We start from the raw sequence: 20,139 nt of genomic DNA on the forward strand, positions 1-20,139 counted from the left end.
TTTTGCGCTTTAAACAAAAAAAAGCGACAATTCTGAAAAATAAAACATTATTTTTCACATTCTGCTATACAACATTCCCCCCAAAAAAATGTAAAAATCTAATTTTTTTTAACATTTTAGGCCTAATTGTTTTCTGCTACATATTTTTGGTAAAAAAAATCGCAATAGGCGTATTTTGATTGGTTTGCACAAAAGATATTGCGTCTACAAACTAGGGGAAAGATTTATGTCTTTTTTTTTTTACTAGTAATGGCAGCGATCTGCAATTTTTAGCAGGACCGTGACATTGTGGTGGACAGATCAGACCCCTAACTGACATTTTTGACCCTTTTGGGGGGACCAGTGACATTACTACATTAATCAGTGCTGAAAATATGTACTGTTACTGTAATAATGACAAGGCAATGTAAGCCTAGGGGAGTGTTTCTAACTGCATGGGGGTTGGGCTTTTAAAATGATCACAGAGACCTGTGATCCTATATAGAAGGATCACAGGCGCTTTGTGATCATTGCAGAGAGAAGAGCGGTCAGTGTTTATAACAGCTGACCGTCCTTCACACTCAGTGGGGAGCGATTGCGGGTGCCCGTGGCAATCTGAGCTGCCAGTCTCGTGCATCAGAGTCCCCGCAGCTGAGTGGGGGCAGGAGAGCACCAGTGGCGGCGCGCGCTTGCCCCCTAGCTGCAGGTGTGTGACCGACATAGAGCTACGTCGGTTCATGCAGGAGGGCCAGCCTCCCTCAGTAAATCTGCATCTGGGCGGTCCTTAAGTGGTTAAGCAATAGATGGGCCTTGCAAACAGTATCTCGGTAAAAGCGTTTCAATTGAAAAGATGGATAGGTTCAATCTGACAATCAGAAGTGTTTTCATGGGAACCCTGAAGTGGTTTACATACATAATAGGGCACAAATATAGCCAATTGCTGGGTTATAATCTGTTGATTTGTACCACCTACATTGAACACAGGAAATCACAGTCAGTCTTTTTTTTTCCACATAAACTTTTGCTTGGAATATAAAGTGCCCTAAAACTTCAGTTAGATTAATGACACTGTCTAACCATTTCATATAATTACACAAAAACACATTCCATTAATAAAGAGCCACAGATTAGAACTAGAAAACTGTGTAGTTAGCTAAACAATGTTATGTTTTTTTTTTATAAAGCTGTAAAATAAAACTAAAGTGAGAAAATGTCTCTGTCTATATGAAATGTTAGAACATCTCTTTCTATTTATGATATTACCATGACTGAGGTGATGATGCAACCACTTACAGTACCTACTTGTTTAAATGGTAGTTATTAGGTAGCCTGAATAATCTGCAATTTTAGCACTTTTTGAAGAAAACATTCCCTGTTGATTAAAATACTTGTTCAAATCAAAAAGCTTGCTTAATGCAAGGTAATTTCATAGCATTTTAGTTTCCACAAAGCAAACATACATATTAAGAGTTGTGGTAATTTTCAGAAGTTAAGCAATTCTGGTATTTGCTCTGCTGGAAAGCAAATAAAAACATAATTGCTTTGTCTCAAAATGAGAACATTGGCTTTAAAGGAAAACAATAGTGCATTTTCAGTGTACACATATTTGTGAAATTAAGAAATTTAGGGGTTACTTCCACATATTTGCCAAATTACTGTATAATTTCTCTATAAGTTTGTTTAAAATTAAAAAAAAAAAAAAAAAACTGGCAAAGTGCAAAAGTAGTAAACCTTGTCTGCTTATTACTTCAATGGCTCATCTAGCTATTGCTGTAGTCTAGTGATCATAGAACACAGCCTGTTGTAGTGATGAAACACCATCTTTGCTGCCTCTCATACACAAAAAGCTTGAGGTTATAAACATTTCAGTACTAAGAAGTTAATTAGCCACCAAATTGATTCAGACCTATCTTACATATTTGAATGTGAATGGTAATTCAGGAAAGGGACAGAAAATGAGAGAGAGAACAAAAAAGGAAGAAGAGGTTTCAGGAACTCCTTCTGCCCTCCTACTGACCTAGTGAGGCGGTCTTCATGTGTTGTGGGTGCAATCGATTACAAAGACTTCAGAGGTCAATTTCAACACAAGTGCATTGTGCTGAAATGCATTGGAAGCTCACTGATTGGTTTGACTGAAAGAGCTCCCCAAGCTAGCTTCACACTAACTTGCACGGTAAAACACAGGCGAGTGCAGTGCATTGTGACGCTGTGCAATAATATGTGGTGGCATCTAGCACAGAGCAGAAATATGCAGGAATACTGTATTTTTTAAACTAAAAATACTGTGCTACACAATACAAATTAGTGTAAAGATTAGTGAAATACCATAAACGCTATTTAACTTTAAAAAAAAAAAATGCAATCCTCCACCAGTGTTATAAACCATCACCAAAAATGAATGTATGGAGGCCTACCAGAGCTCCATGACCTCCTAAATTGATAGAAAGGTCATAAATTGTGTATATGTAAGCTCCATGGCACATTAGAGAACACACAGCTTGATAGTAGGTCAAATGTAAAGCCATCCAAAGATGTCAGATTTTTCTCACATTAGGGGTAATAAGGACCCCCAGGGCTGTTTGGCAGGACTTCCTCTGATGCCAAACTCCCTTGCACTTGCCACTCAAAAAAATAATAAAAGGAGACACATGCTCCAGATAGTGTGAACCAGATACCATAAATGTATTAAAAACTAGAAACTGCACTTACATCACATTAACATGAAGGATACAACCAGATCTCTATGATGTCACGTGCAAAGCCCTGCTCTGACTGGTTTTATCAAATATATGACAGTCTCAAAAACCTTTTGAGAAAGGTCATAAAAGGTGTATTTATATTTATATGAAAAATTAACTTTGTGAATGTTTCAACATTTATGGGAGCTTAAAAAATAATACCGATAATGTAACATTCCATAATATTTGGTCCTTAGAGGAAAGTGAGTATACAAATATTTGAACATGAGTTCCACATTCATCAATAGAGAAAAAAACCTAGCATTATAGGCTAAGAACATTTGATCAGCAGGGCAAATAATATGAGGGAAACTTCTGCACTGTGTACTGTCTTTGGGATATCTTCTGTGAATGGCCAAACTAATTCAGCTGAATTAACCTCTAGCTGCAGTGTGAAGCAAAACATTCAGTTGTGGTATTATCATCACTGCTAAATTGGACAGCTTACTCCTGTTTGTTAAGGAGCCGACACCCACCTGCGTACTAACAACCAGTGACGTATTCCAGCCTTACCCAATCCGTTGTCAGTTGGGGAGTCTGGTATAGAGAGGTATCTCTTGCAGAAAAAAAACGTGAGGTCCCCACCCAAAATCCATACCAGACCTTTATTCAAGCATGCTGCCTGGATGGCCAGGAAAGTGGGGATGACCTTGCGACCCTCTCCCTAAACCACACCAGGCCACATGCCCTCAACATGGGGCTTACCTTGCCAGAGAGGACCCCCTGGAAAGCACCTTGTCCCTGTGCCTATTCCTCTGGTTGTGGGGAAGAGGCCCTTGTCTTGGCATGAGAATCCCGGTGACGTCATTGACCAAATGTGATCTTGTAGAAGAGCGCATGTGTCTACATGTCAATGCAGAAGCAAGTGAGCACTACTTTGTCAATATGGAAGATTGAACATTGGCCAAGTCCTGTTGGCTATAAAATCTAAACTTTAATAAACCAAGCCCCAGGGCTTCACCTCTTCTGTTATTTCATGGGGACATAGTTGTTCCAGTCTCCAAGCCAATGAATAATCATAGTCCAATCAGCAACAGTCTGAGGTGCTGCTTTTAATTTGAGATGTTCAGCCTTACACAAGTGAATCTTTTGTCAAATATGACAAAAAGATGTTTAGAACAGGACGCTCTCATTATGAGTGCTTAGGCTTCAGATTCAAGTCATAGCAAATAATTCTCTTCTCAAGTGCCATTTTGTTGAACAGAGCTTTTCAAGCACCCTGGGAAATATGTGTGACAGACATTACTAATTTGTATCACTTCAGAGTGCTTGTTCCCACATGTTCCTTCACACATCTGCTATTTGATCATCGTAAGTGACCCTTAAATCTGACAAATAACGCATACGAAGAAAAGGTAAGGCATTATAGCAATGCCATTGGCAGGTGAAAAAGTAAAGCTGTGGCAAATATAAATAAAGATAAACATTAACACAGAAGTATAGTAAATAATGCTGTAACACTGACTTGCAATGTTTATTATATACTGTACATTAAAATGTTTATCTCAGGGATTTATATAGTTTTAACAATTTACACAGCACTTTAAATATACATTCAGTCCCTGCAAGCATAAGGAAAACATTCAAACCCCAGGTAGGTAGTGTTCTAGCTGGGAATAAAAACAAAGACCCAAGGGCTGCAAAGCTTAGGTGCTAACTAATAAGACACTGTTCTGTCCATTTATGAAACCTACATTTAGTCAACACATCATTGAGCTATTTAAATGTTCGCTGTGACCTTCGGTAATAGGTATCTTTAAAGTGCATGGTCAATGCTCAAAATGGTCAATGGTCAACATGTAAAATCATTCTCTAATTTCAAAATTGTCTTTTCATGTATTTCAAGCCTACTGCTATTAATCTGGATGCTCTTGAAGTTTGTAAACTTACTTTGTATAGATCCTCAAACATTTACTTCCTTGAATTCTGTGACATGTGTTCACTATGCCTTGTGAGTAGTTACTGCTGCGTCACACATTTCACACTGCCTGCCTTGTGAACTACAGAGGTGCTGAGAGAAAGTGTTTCAGCAGGTATAGTCAGTACAGAAACCACTGTTGCATGCAGCAAGGTACCATGGGATATATAGTCCTTAGCAATTGAAAGTAAACTGCAAAGCATGCAGGGAATCCAGGAAGATGTGGAAAGAGATGGAGAGCAGACAGACAGAACTCACAACATGAAATGAGATTTTTCATGTAAGCTTATTTTGGGTTGTCAAAAATAATAATACTTTTATTATGCACCATGTTTGTGTTCCACACAATAAAATAGTAAAAACAAAAAAGGCAATTTACCTGTTATTAGTCCTGTTTTATATTTCACTGAAAGATTTTGCCTACTTCAAAAAGATATTATTTACTGTATGCTAGGAACATAAACCCAACAAAAAAGGCATTATTTTGTCTTAACATAGTAAGTTGCAGATTCTATTTTATAGTGTGAAGCAGATGTTTTCATCTTAGCTGGGATATTATACAGGGTTTAAGCAGATTTATTTTGCTCACAGAAGATCTGCAGAAGATTAGAACATTATGCCACTTGTAGAAAATAAACAGGTTTTTTTTTAAACAAGATAAGCGTTGTATTATGCGATGGCAAATTAACTTTCAATTACCTGAACCTTCCGCAAGACTGTCCTTAACATAATCAGCCATGCATTATTCCTAATACTCAGAGTGTAAGTCTGCAGTGTCATGCCTTATTATGTGTTTTACAGTCATCGCAGTTGTCGGTTCTGGAGAAAAACAATATGTACAGCTTTGTAATCAATTAGCTATTCATTCTTTTTATGTTAAGCCACCGACTGACAGTAACACAGTTACAGTAACTCATTTGATGCTGGCTCAGGCTGCCGAGTGTGTACAGCTGTCAGGCTGCTTCTCAAGGCTCTATCTATAGCTATTCTTCTGAACAGAGCCCACCCACAATTTCTATTTCAATTAGCAGCTCCTGAAAAACAGTAATGAAAGCAGCTGTTAAAAAGCACTCCAGCATCAATGAAATACTGTGAGCCCAAACTGTAAATAGCACATTATAAATCCCTTGTCACTGCTCCTGTCAGATCTTTCTAGGACCTCACAGCTAAAGACAATCAGTCCCATCTGTCAACTTGCCTTTGAATGTTGACCTTAGCTCATTCCATCTTGTCTCCATGGTTGATATATAGATAGCTAGATAGATGAATCCTCTTCAATAAACAGAAGTCCCACAATATTAGCCTGCATTCACACCTGAGCAAAGTGTATTTCTAATAATTTTGAAGGGTTTTTTTAGGTGTTTTACAAGCTTTGTTCAATTGTTGTTTTTTTTTTTTTTTTTTTTGCAGGTATATCAAGCTTTAGGTATTTGATCCTGTGTTGGACAAGGGAAGATATCAGTTCTATAGAAGGAGAGAAGGGGTTTTTTTTGTTTTGTTTTTTTTTTGTCCCATGTTTACAGGTGTATCCATTTAAGTGTTTTGGGGGCAAAAAATGCCTGAATATGCTACCAAAAAAAAAAAAAAAAAAACAATAAATAACAAGATTCTGCAGGTTTGTAGACAAACACGCTTATAAATGATCAAGTGTTAGGCTCCGTTCACATGTAGGCGTTTTGGGGCGTTTTTGGGGAGTTTTTCTGCTCTAGGATCAGCTCTCAAAATGCCCAACAAGACAAATCCCATTCATTTCAATGGCCCCTGTTCACATCTGAGTGTTTTGGCGCTGTGAGCAAAACGCCCAAAGCTCAAAAAAGTACATGAGCTTCTTTTTGGGCAGATTACAGGCGTTTTCCATTGGTCTCTATTCAATCTAAAAATGCCTGAACAAAAAACGCCTGTAAAAATGCCTGTAAATCGCGGCAAAAATCGCAGTAAAAATCGCGGTAAAAACACGCGAAAACGCTACGCTCAGGTGTAAATGTAGCCTTAATGATGGCTGAGAATACAACTTTACTTTTCCAGAAGATTAGATATTGTAAGGTAAGAAAATTGTTGACTATGAACTCCAAATTTTATTAGAAATCCCCCAGGTGGTAAAACAGTATAGCTGGCTTCTGTGTTCTTCACCTATAGAAGCCCTCTTTCCTATAAGGCAAGTAGGCCTACTGGTACTCGGTTGCCCCCAGGAATTCTACACAATGCTATTGTGCCTAGCTACCACGCTGGGGCAGGTCCAAACTGAGCACAGCAAACAGGTAACTGCAGTTGGCAGACAGGAAGAGTGGTTAAAAAACAGACCAGATACAAGACAGACATGGTTCAGAATAGTCATGGTCAAATCCATTGTCAAAAAGCAGGCAGAGTACAGAGAATAGTCCGAGGTTGTCAACGAGGGAATCCAATAAACAGAGCAGGGCAGACAAACAAAGAGATTGGAGCATGTGTTACACATGCAATATCACAAGCATGAGACTGCAGACTTGGGCTGGCTTAAATCAGGTTTGGTCTCCACCCAGAGACTGGCTACATCAATCTCTTTGCAGGTATGATGCAGCAAGAGCGCACACAGTGGCTGTGTCTGTGGAATGCTTTCCGAATTATGTACACAGACATAGCTATATTCCATGTATAGAGTAATTTATAGCTCTGGATAAAAAAAATCCAGATTTGATAACAGGTACTGTAATCACAATTAAAAAAAAAAGCCTTGAGTGGAATTATCTCTTAGCTAATAGTGCCAACAAAATTGTGGGAAGACAACATATCCCTAGGGACTTTACAACTCAAGCATGAAATCCACATCAGTAAACTGAGCTATGTCAATTTCTAATTTTGATTCTGAAAGCATTGCAGTAGCCAATCAGAGACTTCAGTGAAATCAAATGTTTGTTTTCTCCTTTCACAATAAGTAGGAAAAGGGAAACTGCTTTGTGGAAGGAACAATAAGCTCCTAACCACATTTCGAACTGAAAACATGGTAAAAGGATATGAAACTGTCCATCATACATATGTATTGCAATACAAATATTATATACACAGTAAGTACATGCCAAAAATGACACAATAAACAGTAGTGCTATGGTGAAATCAGCAAGTATCTGAAAACAGAACTGAGAATAACCTATAATTAACACAAATGCACTCCATACAAGAAAAAGTGTTGCATTACCAAACAACCACTACAAAAGAAGTGTTGCTAGAATTCAGGAAGCACTAGAATTTAAGTAGAAGAATAAATACATGTCTGATTGAGACAAAGCTAAAAAAAACAATTACTGAAGTTTTCGTGTTTAAAGTTTAAGTAAACCCTAACAATGAGATTCTCTTATTTGCTCCCTTTCCCTTTTGATCTGTAAAATACGCAATTGGAAGTGTTTTTATATCTGTTCAAAAGGTGGAAATATTCACCTTTTTATTATGTGAGAATTTCAGAGCTGTCCTATATAGTATATTATGCATTTGCATTAGTCTCTGCCCTCAAGGAGCTTAAAATCAAAGTTACCTAATTCACATTTATACGTACACATATCAGGGACAAATTGGACAGGAGCCAATTAACCTTTCAGCATGTTTTTGGAGTGTAGAAGGAAACCAGAGTACTCAGAGGAATCCAACACAGACACAGGGAGAACATTCAAACTTCAGGCAGGTAGTGTTGTGGTTGGTATTTAAACCAATGTCCCTAGTGCTGCTAGGCACAAGTGCTAACCACTTTCCTTAAATACCTCAATCATAAAATTACTGCATTATGGCAACTAGATGTAGCTGACAATAATAGGTGTCAAGTGGTGCATACAGTGTCATTACACAAGGAAAACTTTGTAGTTCCAAATTTAAGTCCCTAAACTGTGAAGAACAGTGAGAAAATAAATATTAATAACAGGGACTCAAGCAGCAATAACATTCTGACAGATGTTAAAACCCCTCACTGCTCTATGAAAAAAAAAGTTGTGGGATTAGATACACTTTAAATATTTCTAACCCTTGAGCAGGCTGGATCACATAAATATAAAACAAATAGCTGCACATCTTCCAGCTTAAATCAGTCAAAGATGTAAAAGGGATGAAAACTAGATTGTGATCTTATAAATACAAGTAATATCAAATAAGCAATAGACAATTGTGCAAAAAGTCCATAATATATAGTCCAAATAAAGTGCTCAGTGCAAATGAATGCACCCAAATGTGATAAAAAAAAGTGACATCAAGGAAAGTAGTGCTCTTCCTCTTTTCTCAGTAGAAGCACAGCACACTCACCAGAAATATATGACCTCTTTTCTCAAAGAAGGTCAGAACTCACTTAAAGTAAGCAATGGCTGCTCCGATATTCAGCTGTACGGTTTACAGTCAGCTGATAGTATCCTGTACACAAGGACAACTGGATCTCACCATATACTTGACAGTACTCCTGCAACTTTAAGAGACTCTGTAAAGACCTCACTTGGAAAGGGAAAAGGTAGAGAACCCTCTTACAAATGTAGTAAAATCCAGTTTAAAAAAAAAAAAAATATATATATATATATAGATATATATCTATATATATATAAAAATCAATGTAAAAATAATCAGACATGTATCAACATAGAAATGGAAACTGATATCGCCTGTTTGTGCTCCACCTGTGCTCCAACGACTGGAAGTGACATGTCCTGGAAGTCCTGCCCAATGTGTTTTGTCAGCAACGTCTGACATCATCAGGGGTCACCAACCAACCATCAGCCGACTGAAAACCTAACAGCTGCGTATGGGAGCACCTATTGGTTATACTTTAAGTGAGTTTTGACCTTCTTTGAGAAAAGAGGTCATATATTTCTGGTGAGTGCAGTGTGCTTTTACTGGGAAAAGAGGAAGAGCACTACTTTCCTGGGTGTCAGCTTTTTTTTTTTTACGTTTAAATGCATTATTTGCGCTGAACACTTTATTTGGACTGTATATTATTTACTTTTTGTTTATTTGATATCACTTGTATTTATAAGAGCGTGGTCTAGTTTATATCCCCTTTACTAAACAGACAGTGCTACAGGGAGGAGAAAGCTACAGAAAACAGCGGCTGTTCCACAAAGCAAATACTGTCATATAATGGCTACTATGCTGTTTATGTGTACACAAGTTTAGAGAAAAAGCTTGCATAACAAAAATAAAAATAAATGAAAAATAATCAGTAATGATAAAGCAATTTATGTATTTCACTAACCTGACCAAAAGGCTCTTTATCTTATTAGTCAAAAATCTATTCAACATTAAAACATCAGCTATTCAAGACCATAATTATTGTTAAACAATGAAGCAATTTTTTTTAACATAACTTTTCTGCAAAAGTTAATTCCACTAATTGCATTTTATTGGAGAATCAAGCCATATAGCTCATTTACTTTAAAACGCTCCTTTTAATAACTTCCAAATGCTAGTATACATTGTAGCTCTTAATTGCTGGCTTTTCTACAGTTTTCAGACATTTAATAAATATATTTGTTAACAGCTGAAATGAAAATGAAGGGTTGGGACATGTTCATATTGCTACAAAAGTATAAGCTTTAATTAGCACACTCATGAGAGCTTGCAGATCTAAGAGGTGTCAGAGCTTTAGGTTAAGCTGATGAATACATTACGCTACCTGTTCAAATGCCAAGAAGATTTGAATAAAAACTACCAAGGAATATATTTTATCTAAAAAGTATCTAATTTACTTTTTATATATTGAATTATGCAATTATTGTAAAGCTTCAGGGAATAATTTTTCTGCTTTTTACTAAATTGTAAAACAAACCAGATTAACTTTGAAAAGGGTACTGGTAAAAAAAAAAACTAGAATCAAAAATCCTCAAAGTATCATCTCTATCTTTAAAAGTAGGTGCGGTTATCAGAGGCTTCTCTAATACACACAGATAATTAGAATTTTAAATATGGTACGGTATGGCAACATGTGAGGTTTTCAGTTGCCCTACTGTAAGTTAAAGAGGTTGATTTACTAAAGAAGTAGAAACTGATCACTTTTGAAAGTGAATTTTTACTTATTAACCACTTTACTACTAGAGCATTTTGCTGTCTTACGTCTGGGCCACTTTTTACGATTCGGCGTTGTGCAACTTTAACTAACAATTGCGCGGTCATGCGACGCTGTACCCAAACTAAATTTATGTCCTTTTTTTCCCACAAACAGAGCTTTCTTTTGGTGGTATTTGATCACCTATGCAATTTTTACTTTTTGTGCTATAAACAAAAAAAGAGCGTTTATTTTGAAAAAATAACAATATTTTTAACATTTTTTTATATGAAATTCCCCCCAAAAAAGATGTAAAAACCAATTTTTTTTTTTACATTTTTGGCCAATTTGTTTTCTGCAACCCATGTTTGGTAAAAAAATTCACAATAAGCGTATTTTGATTGGTTTGCGCAAAAGTTATTGCGTTTACTAACTAAGGGAAAGATTTATGTCATTTTTGGTGTTTTTTTTTTAACGCGTAATGGCGGCGATCTGCGATTTTTTTTGCGGGACTGCGACTTTGCGGCGGACATATCGGACCCTTGACTGACATTTCTGACACTTTTGGGGGTACCAGTGACATTACTGCAATAATCAGTGCTATATATATGCACTGTTACTGTAAAAATGACACTGGCAGGGAAGGGGTTCATTTTATTGGAGAGGGAGGGGTTAATGTATGCCTGGTGCTTACTAACGTGTGGGGGGGGGGAGGTGACTGTGTGACACAGGGACAGATCCAGGGTTCAGCTATGCTGAACCCTGAAATCTGACCCTGCCTGTCACTTAGGAGATCCGCCCGCTCTGTTTACACAGGCGGGCGGATCTCCAAACTAGATTCCCCGATGATCGGGGAAGAGCGGCGGCGATCGCCACCGCTCCTCCCCTGGCCTGACTCCCGCTGTAACTGAAAACAGTGGGAGCGAGCCTCCAGCGGCGCGCGCGAGCCGCCGAGAGAGCGGAAAGTCTGGTGACGTAGACCTACGTCGCCAGACGATAACGACCCACTGTGCTGCAGTAGCAGCACAGTGACCAGTGGTAAAGCGGTTAAGAAAGGTCGATCTGTGGTCATTTTGAACACCTAATCAGCCAGTTAGGCACTGCGGCTGTGCACATGTGCAGAAAGAGAGGGTCTTATATTCATGCTCCTGAAGAATTAATGTACATATTTGACCAGGAGATGTTTTTAAAACCATATTGCACGGAATGACCCTTGAACTTTAGCTAGCAGGCTTTGAAGAGCTAATATAGGGGCTTTTGGTTAACTCTTGTAGGAGAATCCTAGATTGTTTTACAATATTGTGTTATTTGCAGTATCTTAAGTATTGTAGTAAATCAACTGACTGTACTCTTTTTCTGATGATAAATTCCTGCTGCTGGCCGATTTTACCATGTTTTGTAATCTAGAGACATAAGACAAACTGTCTTGGGTTCAGTTTAAGCAGGGTTTGACAGAATGGAGGTGGGGGGAACATGCACAAATGCACAAATATATTTTTAAATTCCTTTTGACCAGGAGCCAGCAGCCATATTTTGGCAATTATGTCACTGCTAGCCCTACCCCTTTGCTTAGCTAGCGTAGATTCCTGGTCACGTCAGTGGTTTCCAGTGACATAATGGGTGCAAGCACCTGCAATTTCCATGGAAACCAATGACACTGTGAAGCTGTCATATATAGAAGCAGTAGAAATACCCCATCTATGACTTTTGGTTCCAGCCAAACAGGGGGCTGAATGGGCAACAGGTGATTATCTGAATGCTCTAACAGCCAAAGTTCAGTCTGAACCTAGGTTTGAACTAAACCCAAAGCTCATCCCTAATAATCTGCAGTATCTTAAGACACCTGCCTAAACTCCTTTTCTTTAGCACATTTTGGCCAAATCTCTCTAAAGAAGAATGCCCTAAGATCAGCTGTGGTCTCTTAATTTTTAATAAGCACTTGATAGAAATTGGCCAGAAGTTTTGCATTAGTGAGAATAGAGACAGCCTTAGCAAACATCTTGCCAATTTGTATCTGCCGGTCAAAGCAGGTCTATTATCGTTTGATGAAAAAACGTGTGTCGCTGCTAATGCTGTCTGAAAAAAAGACTTTTTTCCATATGAAATTAATCAGATTGAGGTGTTGCTGCTGTATGTAAGCCAAGCTAATTTAAAAAAAATGCCAATTTCACTACAAATGTGAGCTGTCAGTGTACGTAGTCTGTTAAAATTGTACACCACTTACAGCTTTATAGCATCCCCAAAGCATATTATTTAAAGGATTGTCAATGTTTAACATTGCCCCCAAAGCTATGTAAAAAAATAATCTTCCTGATGTACAGTATTCTTTGCACTGTTATTTGTGCATTATGGCATTGTCCAGCTTCCCAAGTTTTATTTTCCCTTTTTTTTTCCCATAATTTAATAAAAAGATTTAACCGCCCCCCCCTCCGTACCCCCATAGACTTTAATGGGCTTTACCTTTAGGTATGGGTATGGCAAATTTTGAACAAGATTCACTGAATCCTTATTTACTCAAAACCAGTCAGATCAATTGACTCATTACTAATGCTAAAATTCCATGATTGGAAACTGAAATCCAAAGAATAAAAAGGTTTAGGCTCGAAACAATAAGACTATTGAGGAAAGAACTAGATGATGCTGAATGTTCTCTGACAAGGAAATGATGCAGGCTCTCTCTGACTTATTGCAACTTCTAATGCACACTGTGAAAAGAGCATGTGAGAAAAGCTTGTGCAACCATGCTAAGGTGAACATAAAGCTAGAGTTCAGCTTAAGCATGTAATAAAATAAACACTCACAGAGTAAATCATTGTAAACTGCCAGTGAGAAGTTCCACGTCTACAAGTAAGCCAGCTAACAACTTTATTTTCAAAGTTCTATCAACTTCTGTTTCCTTGTAAAGTGAATCCTCACAATCTCCAGCTGTGGCAATGACAGCAGCTCTGCACAAGTTTGGTCCCAAGGTAAATCTAACCAACTAACAGACCTAAATGTCAATGATATTTAAATAAGTTGTATGCATATTGAAAGCCTTTTGTATACTGGTGTCATATTTTGACTTGAAATGCAAGGTATATTAGTTGACTTGACATTAGAAAACATTTAGAATTTTCCAACAAAGCAAATAGCATACCAAGTATAAAGCACATACTGCATTCTTTACTAATTCTCAGTTAATTGGTCAACCCACCAAAAACAAATATTCTACTGACAGGTGAACTGTTGTGATATGAATACCCAAGCTTTTTTAATCATTCAGGGTCTCAAATAAAATTTCATTACCAAAGTAAATAACTACCTTGAAAAGTATGCATGGTAAATGAGCAGGAAAGGTTGGGGCATCGGCCTGTGGGTGGGATAAAAAGGATGGTCCATTGGTCCATGGGCTACAAAAGTAACATCTTTACAATACTGTTAACGGAAATACTGTACTAGCCAGTAGACATTCACAAAGGCAAAAGAAAGCATACCTCATCCAAATACCTGCAATCTTTGTCTCTGAAAAATATTAGCACTTTGCACAAAGCTAATGTTTGGAAATATTTGATGAGACTATACTTCTAATTGCGAGTTTATTAAGGCATAATCTATACATATTTATATTGATTGTAAATATGACTGATTATGCTTTATGTTCACTGTGGCTAGCATTTAAGTCCAGGTTCACAATGAGGTCTTTTTGAAATCATACGAGTTGAACTGAACTCGCACGATTTCAAGACAGAATTTCAGTGCAACTTTGGGGGCAATTTGAGAGACATCTGTGTGGGTTCCTGCACAGATATCTTTGGAAATCAGCCCCCCAAATCACCAAAACTAGTAAAGAAACTACTTTTGGGAATTGGTGCTGCGCCGCAAAGTCAGCGTTGCACCAATTCGGACGCTGCTATTGCCAGCATATGGCTCCGATTTGACATGCAACTTCAAATCGCATGTCAAATCGCACCAATGTGAACATGGGCTTAAAGTTATTTATATAACAGACTAATGGAAAATGTTATAAACCAAAAAGATTAAATGAGTAAAAGAGATTCATAAATAGTCTTAAAGAATTTCCTCTGCCCATCATTAATCCAATGATAACTATGGTAAACAAACAAGCATATGGAGCTTTGCTTAACCATAAAATTAATACAGTGCTATTTGAAATCCAATAATGTGTCAAAGTTAAACAATATTATCACTCTATATATGTCCAACCAAAAATGTTTAGTTTTGTATAGAGTATAGAATAATTAGAACCCCTATCTGGTTTATGCAGCTATCTGGGACTGTTAGAGAGATTTACACTCGCTTCCAGTGACCATGGTTCAACCAGAATGGATGATGGGGAAAATCCTAACTGCAGTGCAGCCAATAAAAATATTGCTTTTTTAATAGAGTAGGAAAGCCTAAACCCAAATCACCTTTTTTTTTTTTACTGGTGTCTGATGCACTGATAGTTTCTTGTAAAACATACTCCCTACTTTCTGTCTGCTGATACCATCATCACCATAAAAAAAAAGTAAAAAAGAGAGGTTTTATTTTAAAAATTTGACACCTAATTGGAGTACCAATAGTGCTGTATAAATTTTCTAATTAAACAAAGTTATATGTAATAATAATAGTAACATCATGGTCATGTAGTAGGTTTATACTGAGGTATAATATAAACATATAGATGTTGTTTCAATAAGCCTATTTTCACCTCTGATTAAGTTCATTTTAAACAATGATTATAATCTATATCTACAGCTCCCAGTAAAACACAGAACACTTAATATCACATTATCATAAAATGTATCATATAAAAATAACAGTGGAATAATTATGTGAGAAGAAGAATATTTTTACACTCCAGTAGCCCTTGGGCAGTTTAGTCAATGAAATGATTTAGGAAATGAGCCCCTGATGGGTTGAGTCTGACATAAGTGTCTAAAAGTTAATAGTATCATTCATGAGGGGAACAAGTGACCTCTCCAGCAAGCCTCTAATACCTACTGAATTGATAGACTTTATAGAGCTGATTTTCAGAGGCCAACTGCATAACGTCACTGCATGTTATATAGACAGCTGTGTCTCAGTCCGAGGCTAATAAACCAGCACTAAGCTAATCATGAAAACCCTTTCTTTGCCACAGGTGAATAAACCAGGTCATAGGTTGGTGTTATTGTGACATGCTGTTCAGCGGTAAACAGCTCAAATAGAAAAAAGAAATGCATCTTACCTGATTGAGCCTCTTCTGAAACCTTTTCTTTCCTAGCTTTTGGCAGAGGTTACGGTCATTTTCCCTGTCTGAGCCATAGTGGTGGTCATACTTGTTGTTCTTTTGCAGTTTAAAAGACAGTCCATTGCTTAAAATCTCCCTTTTCTTTTTGTTGAGAGGAGTCTGCTGCTGCTTGGGTTCTCGCTCATCTGGCATCAAGGCACCATCTTTCTACAAAGAGACCATACAAAATGTGGCATGAGACGCTGTTATAGATTTTGAAAAAAGTTCTGCTTTTAAGTCAATTAATGATTTCATGGCATTGATGAAACAAGATGCGATTTTCAAGGAAAAGCCCATAAGCTCAAACATTGAAAGGAAAATATGTTTTAAATGCACTAACCATTGATAGTTATAAATGAGAGAGAAACCTTATGGTTTGTAAATTCAGAACACTGTAATTTAAAAAGCTGCACCCAAAAGAATATGAAAATTAAAAAAGGAAATATAATGTGCCAAGATGTCTTGGATGGGTTACTGTATATACCCCTGGTGCCCAACACAAGCCCTGTAGACTGCATCCTTGGCTGTGCCAGAAACCTAAAGCAACACATTTACAGATGTGTGTTATAGGTATGCTGCAACACAGGTGCATTAGTTTGCACCGCAGCACAAATCATCCACTACCGTGCCTTGCTTTAATGCACATTACCAGAGTGCATATGTGTAAAGCTGTCCTTAAAACACTTTTCATTTTAGGGCCTTTTTAGTCCAATGAGTTGTGGTAACATACACATTTTACCATACATTGATGCAATGCACAGAACTATATGCAGTGATTTGGAGCGCCATTCATTTTAAATTGTACCACAATGCACATGCACAGCACACTACAACACCACCCTTTCTCAAGTTAACATGCATTCGTAGATTGTAATTACAATGAATAAATGCTAAAGTCAAAGGAAGCATGTATAGTCACGTGGCCAGCCATTATCCGTCCGTGTATAACCATTTACCTCAAAAGTCCATGTAAGTGGAAAAAGCACAAATGTATATTTTGCAGAGGTACCTATGGATGGAATGCGTTGGTGACAGTGCAGATGGGCAGATTATGGGTTGTCATAATGACGAAAAGCTTTTATTAACATTAATAACGTATTTTGTGAAAACAAGTCTTTTCACGGTCTAACACAAGTTATCTTTCCAGTTGGGTGCAGAGCTGTCAGTGGCAAAAGCTTGCCTGTATATGGCTGGGATGAAAGCCTGTTTTACATTGTGTATCTAATAAAGATACTTGTCAAAAAATGCATTACTGAATAATCTACATTTCGACAACCCTCATCCGATAACTGTTCGCGAACGCATTCCATTCACAGGCACCTCTTCAAAATAGGCTACACCTAGGTGACTATACTTCACCATCCTAATGTCCTCCAAGTGGACCTAGTACTGGACCCTCTGATCAAAAAAGCGACCATCTTCCATTGTTATATTCTCTACAAGCATATAACTGAGGCTGTGTAGACCATTAGCCTATAGTTATCACAAACTCAACAGATCTACTGTAAGTAATACCATCCTTCCACTTCATATATCTTGCTGTTATGTAACCCCTACAAACTACTGCTCTCCTCCTTTTTTTTTTTTTTTTTCTTGTAGTTGTTCCAGTGCCTTTTCTTTTTCTTTTTTCTTTTTTTTACTCAGAGAACCACATGACTAAGACAATTAACTCCGAAAAAAAATCAATTCATATGAAGTGAAAACAAAAAAAATGTAAACTCAAATAATTCAGTAGCCGAGATCCTGTGAAAATAACCCAAATCGCACATCATATCCCTACTGATAGTATGGAAACCATATTTACAAGCAATACTGAGGCTTATATATATATTGTACTAACCAACTACCAAAGAGTTTGCATTCCTTTTAACTGCCAATGGATTTGTATTTCTGTACATCATGTCTTATAATTTACAGGGTCCTCCCAGATCATGCAGCCAGATTTCACTTGATTTTTTTTCTTCCACAGTTAAACAACACAGGTGGGTCATCTTTTTTGTCAGCAACCTATGATTGAAGCATCAGCAAAGTGGTAGATTACTTTGCTTTTCTGTGACTAAGCAGCCACTGTCAGGAATTCAGGAGGTGATCCTGCCAGCTCTTTAATGTCTGGTGTTTTTATTTTGTTTTTATTTTTGCTTAATGGCAATTTACAAAGGAGCTAATGCAGTGCAAATATGAGTTATTCCCATGCAGCCCCGTTGACTTGATTGGCTGAGTCTGACATGAGGTAGTACCTGTCAACTCAAAATGCCACATTAAATTTGCGGCAACCACTATGGTAAACATTAGGACCGTGACATGTGAACAGCCTCCACTAGTTGTATTTTAGACTTTAAATGGATGGTCAGGGAGTTGTAAAACTGCTCAACGTTTCATTTATATGATTAGAATTCAGTTTTAGAGACCTGAGTGCAAAACCAGGTTTTTCATTGGGATGTGAAATCAGCAGCCAAAGTCAAACCCAGGTAAAAATGTGTAGAAGAGATTACAAGTATGGTTTAATCAGGAAGGAGAGAAAGTAGACATAACCAATGGGAAAGTCAAGTAGATGAATATATAGCACCCGCCTAGACAGGTTGCTAGGATTTTAGGTAAATCTAGTTATTTTTGGCTACTCTATAATCTTTGGAGCAGCTATTAGTTGCTTTTTGGCTGTTCTGGATCTCACATACTGCAGGTTTGATTGTTTCCTCTTCCATTCTAAATATATGCAGAACACAGTGGAATTGAAAGTCAAATCAGCAGCCTAAATATTTTTTGTTCTTCAGCCAATCCCGGGGGTAGTGTGTCCAGCAGGTGGCTATAGATGCATATAAATAGTCTGAGCTTAAGAACAGCAGGTTCTCCTTGTTGGAGGGGGTCCACCTGTCTGGGTGGGGGGATACACCCCCCCCAGCAGTTCTACTTATTCAAGCTGATGTTCATCAAGGTCCTACCTGTAGCATAGATGGGGGGGGGATGCTGAAGGATACATACAGTAGCTGTTCTTATGTTAAGACAGAGTACCAGTGCTCAGGCCAACCAGCCCACTGTAGATAAATCCAACAAAAAGCCGGCAACTTGGTGCTTCTTCTTAAAAGAGCCTCAAAGCATGCTATGAGGAAGGCTGAGGCCAAAACGCCATTGGACATTGTATTTGCTATTGTGCTTTATTAAAGGCTCTTTTAAGAAGAAGCACTGAGTTGCCAGCTTTTTGTTGGATTTATCTATTGTGAGCATTAACCTCTCCCTCGGTGAAAAATATTCGATGTATACTGGAAGGAGGCATCCAGTTATCCTTTGACATTGTGAGTACAGACCTAAGCCTCAGGACCTAGTGACTGAGTGCTGATATTCTGTGGGTGAGAGTGCCAGAGGTGATTCTGACTGAGGCAACTCCTGCAGGGATCCAGCCTGGCTACCTTATTTTGTTACCGGTTGTTACCGGTATAAAGACTGTACAGAGAAGCATAGCTTAGTGAAGTGTGTCCTTTTGTTCTTCTGTAGTATTTACAGAGTATCCCATAGTACCCTACACCCTCTCCAAGTTTATTTAGCAATAAATAAAAAAAAAAGACATACTAGGCTGTTTATTGAGCAAGATGGTATGGACGGTTCCTGTGTGCCTGGCTACATCTACATTAATCTTGGGAAACAACAAATTAATTAAAACAGCTCTTTTGGGGGTAGCGCTACAGGCAAAAAAAGAGAAGACAAAAGACTGAGCAAAAGAAAGCAGACTAGAGAAGGAATAGTAGGGTAGGCACTGCACGCAAAGATCACAATGTATAAACATCAACAAAGAGATGTGGGACAGTCAAACAGTAAATAAACCAAATAAGTATGGGGCAAGGCTTTAGAATGTCTGAAATAATACCATGTAAAGCACATGAGAGTAAAGGTCATTGGTTGTTTCTTTGTCACTGAAAAGCATCTGTTCTAGTTGGTTATGCAGTCTATCCCAAGCTCCCTCTCTGGAAGCAAAGGAGACGAAACCAAATGTTATATTTACTCTAGGTAATTGTATAAATACATTAGCTTAGAGAAACCTCAAGGAGAAACAGTGTAAATGACACAGCGAAAGTGTGAGTGGCCTTACTAGCTGTTGCACCAGCTCCCAACTGAATTGGATGCAAGGCATTTACACATTTGATCTCTGGCGAGTGCATTGAAACGGTGGAGGGGAGCACATTGCAAGCATTGCTTTCTTCATTTGAGAAGTACTGTTAGCCACTTCACCCGAGGTGTACTGATAGTTATTGTGCCTTCTTTTTTCTGTATCTGG

The 20,139-nt window shown here is 37.8% G+C and overlaps 1 protein-coding gene across 1 annotated transcript in view; it reads right to left on the reverse strand.

The window, feature by feature from the left end:
• LOC309548130 (autism susceptibility gene 2 protein homolog) overlaps positions 1-20,139 on the reverse strand; it is a gene marked incomplete at its 3' end in the record, with an annotated part of 1,398,280 nt that overhangs the window by 941,782 nt on the left and 436,359 nt on the right. The window contains exon 2 of the mRNA XM_082248095.1: positions 15,831-16,040. Coding sequence (XP_082104221.1) covers positions 15,831-16,040 — 210 coding nt within the window. The remainder of the gene's footprint in view (positions 1-15,830; positions 16,041-20,139) is intronic.

Source organism: Pelophylax lessonae, assembly GCF_965119305.1.
Source record: "Pelophylax lessonae genome assembly, chromosome: 2".
Classification (NCBI taxonomy): domain Eukaryota; kingdom Metazoa; phylum Chordata; class Amphibia; order Anura; family Ranidae; genus Pelophylax; species Pelophylax lessonae.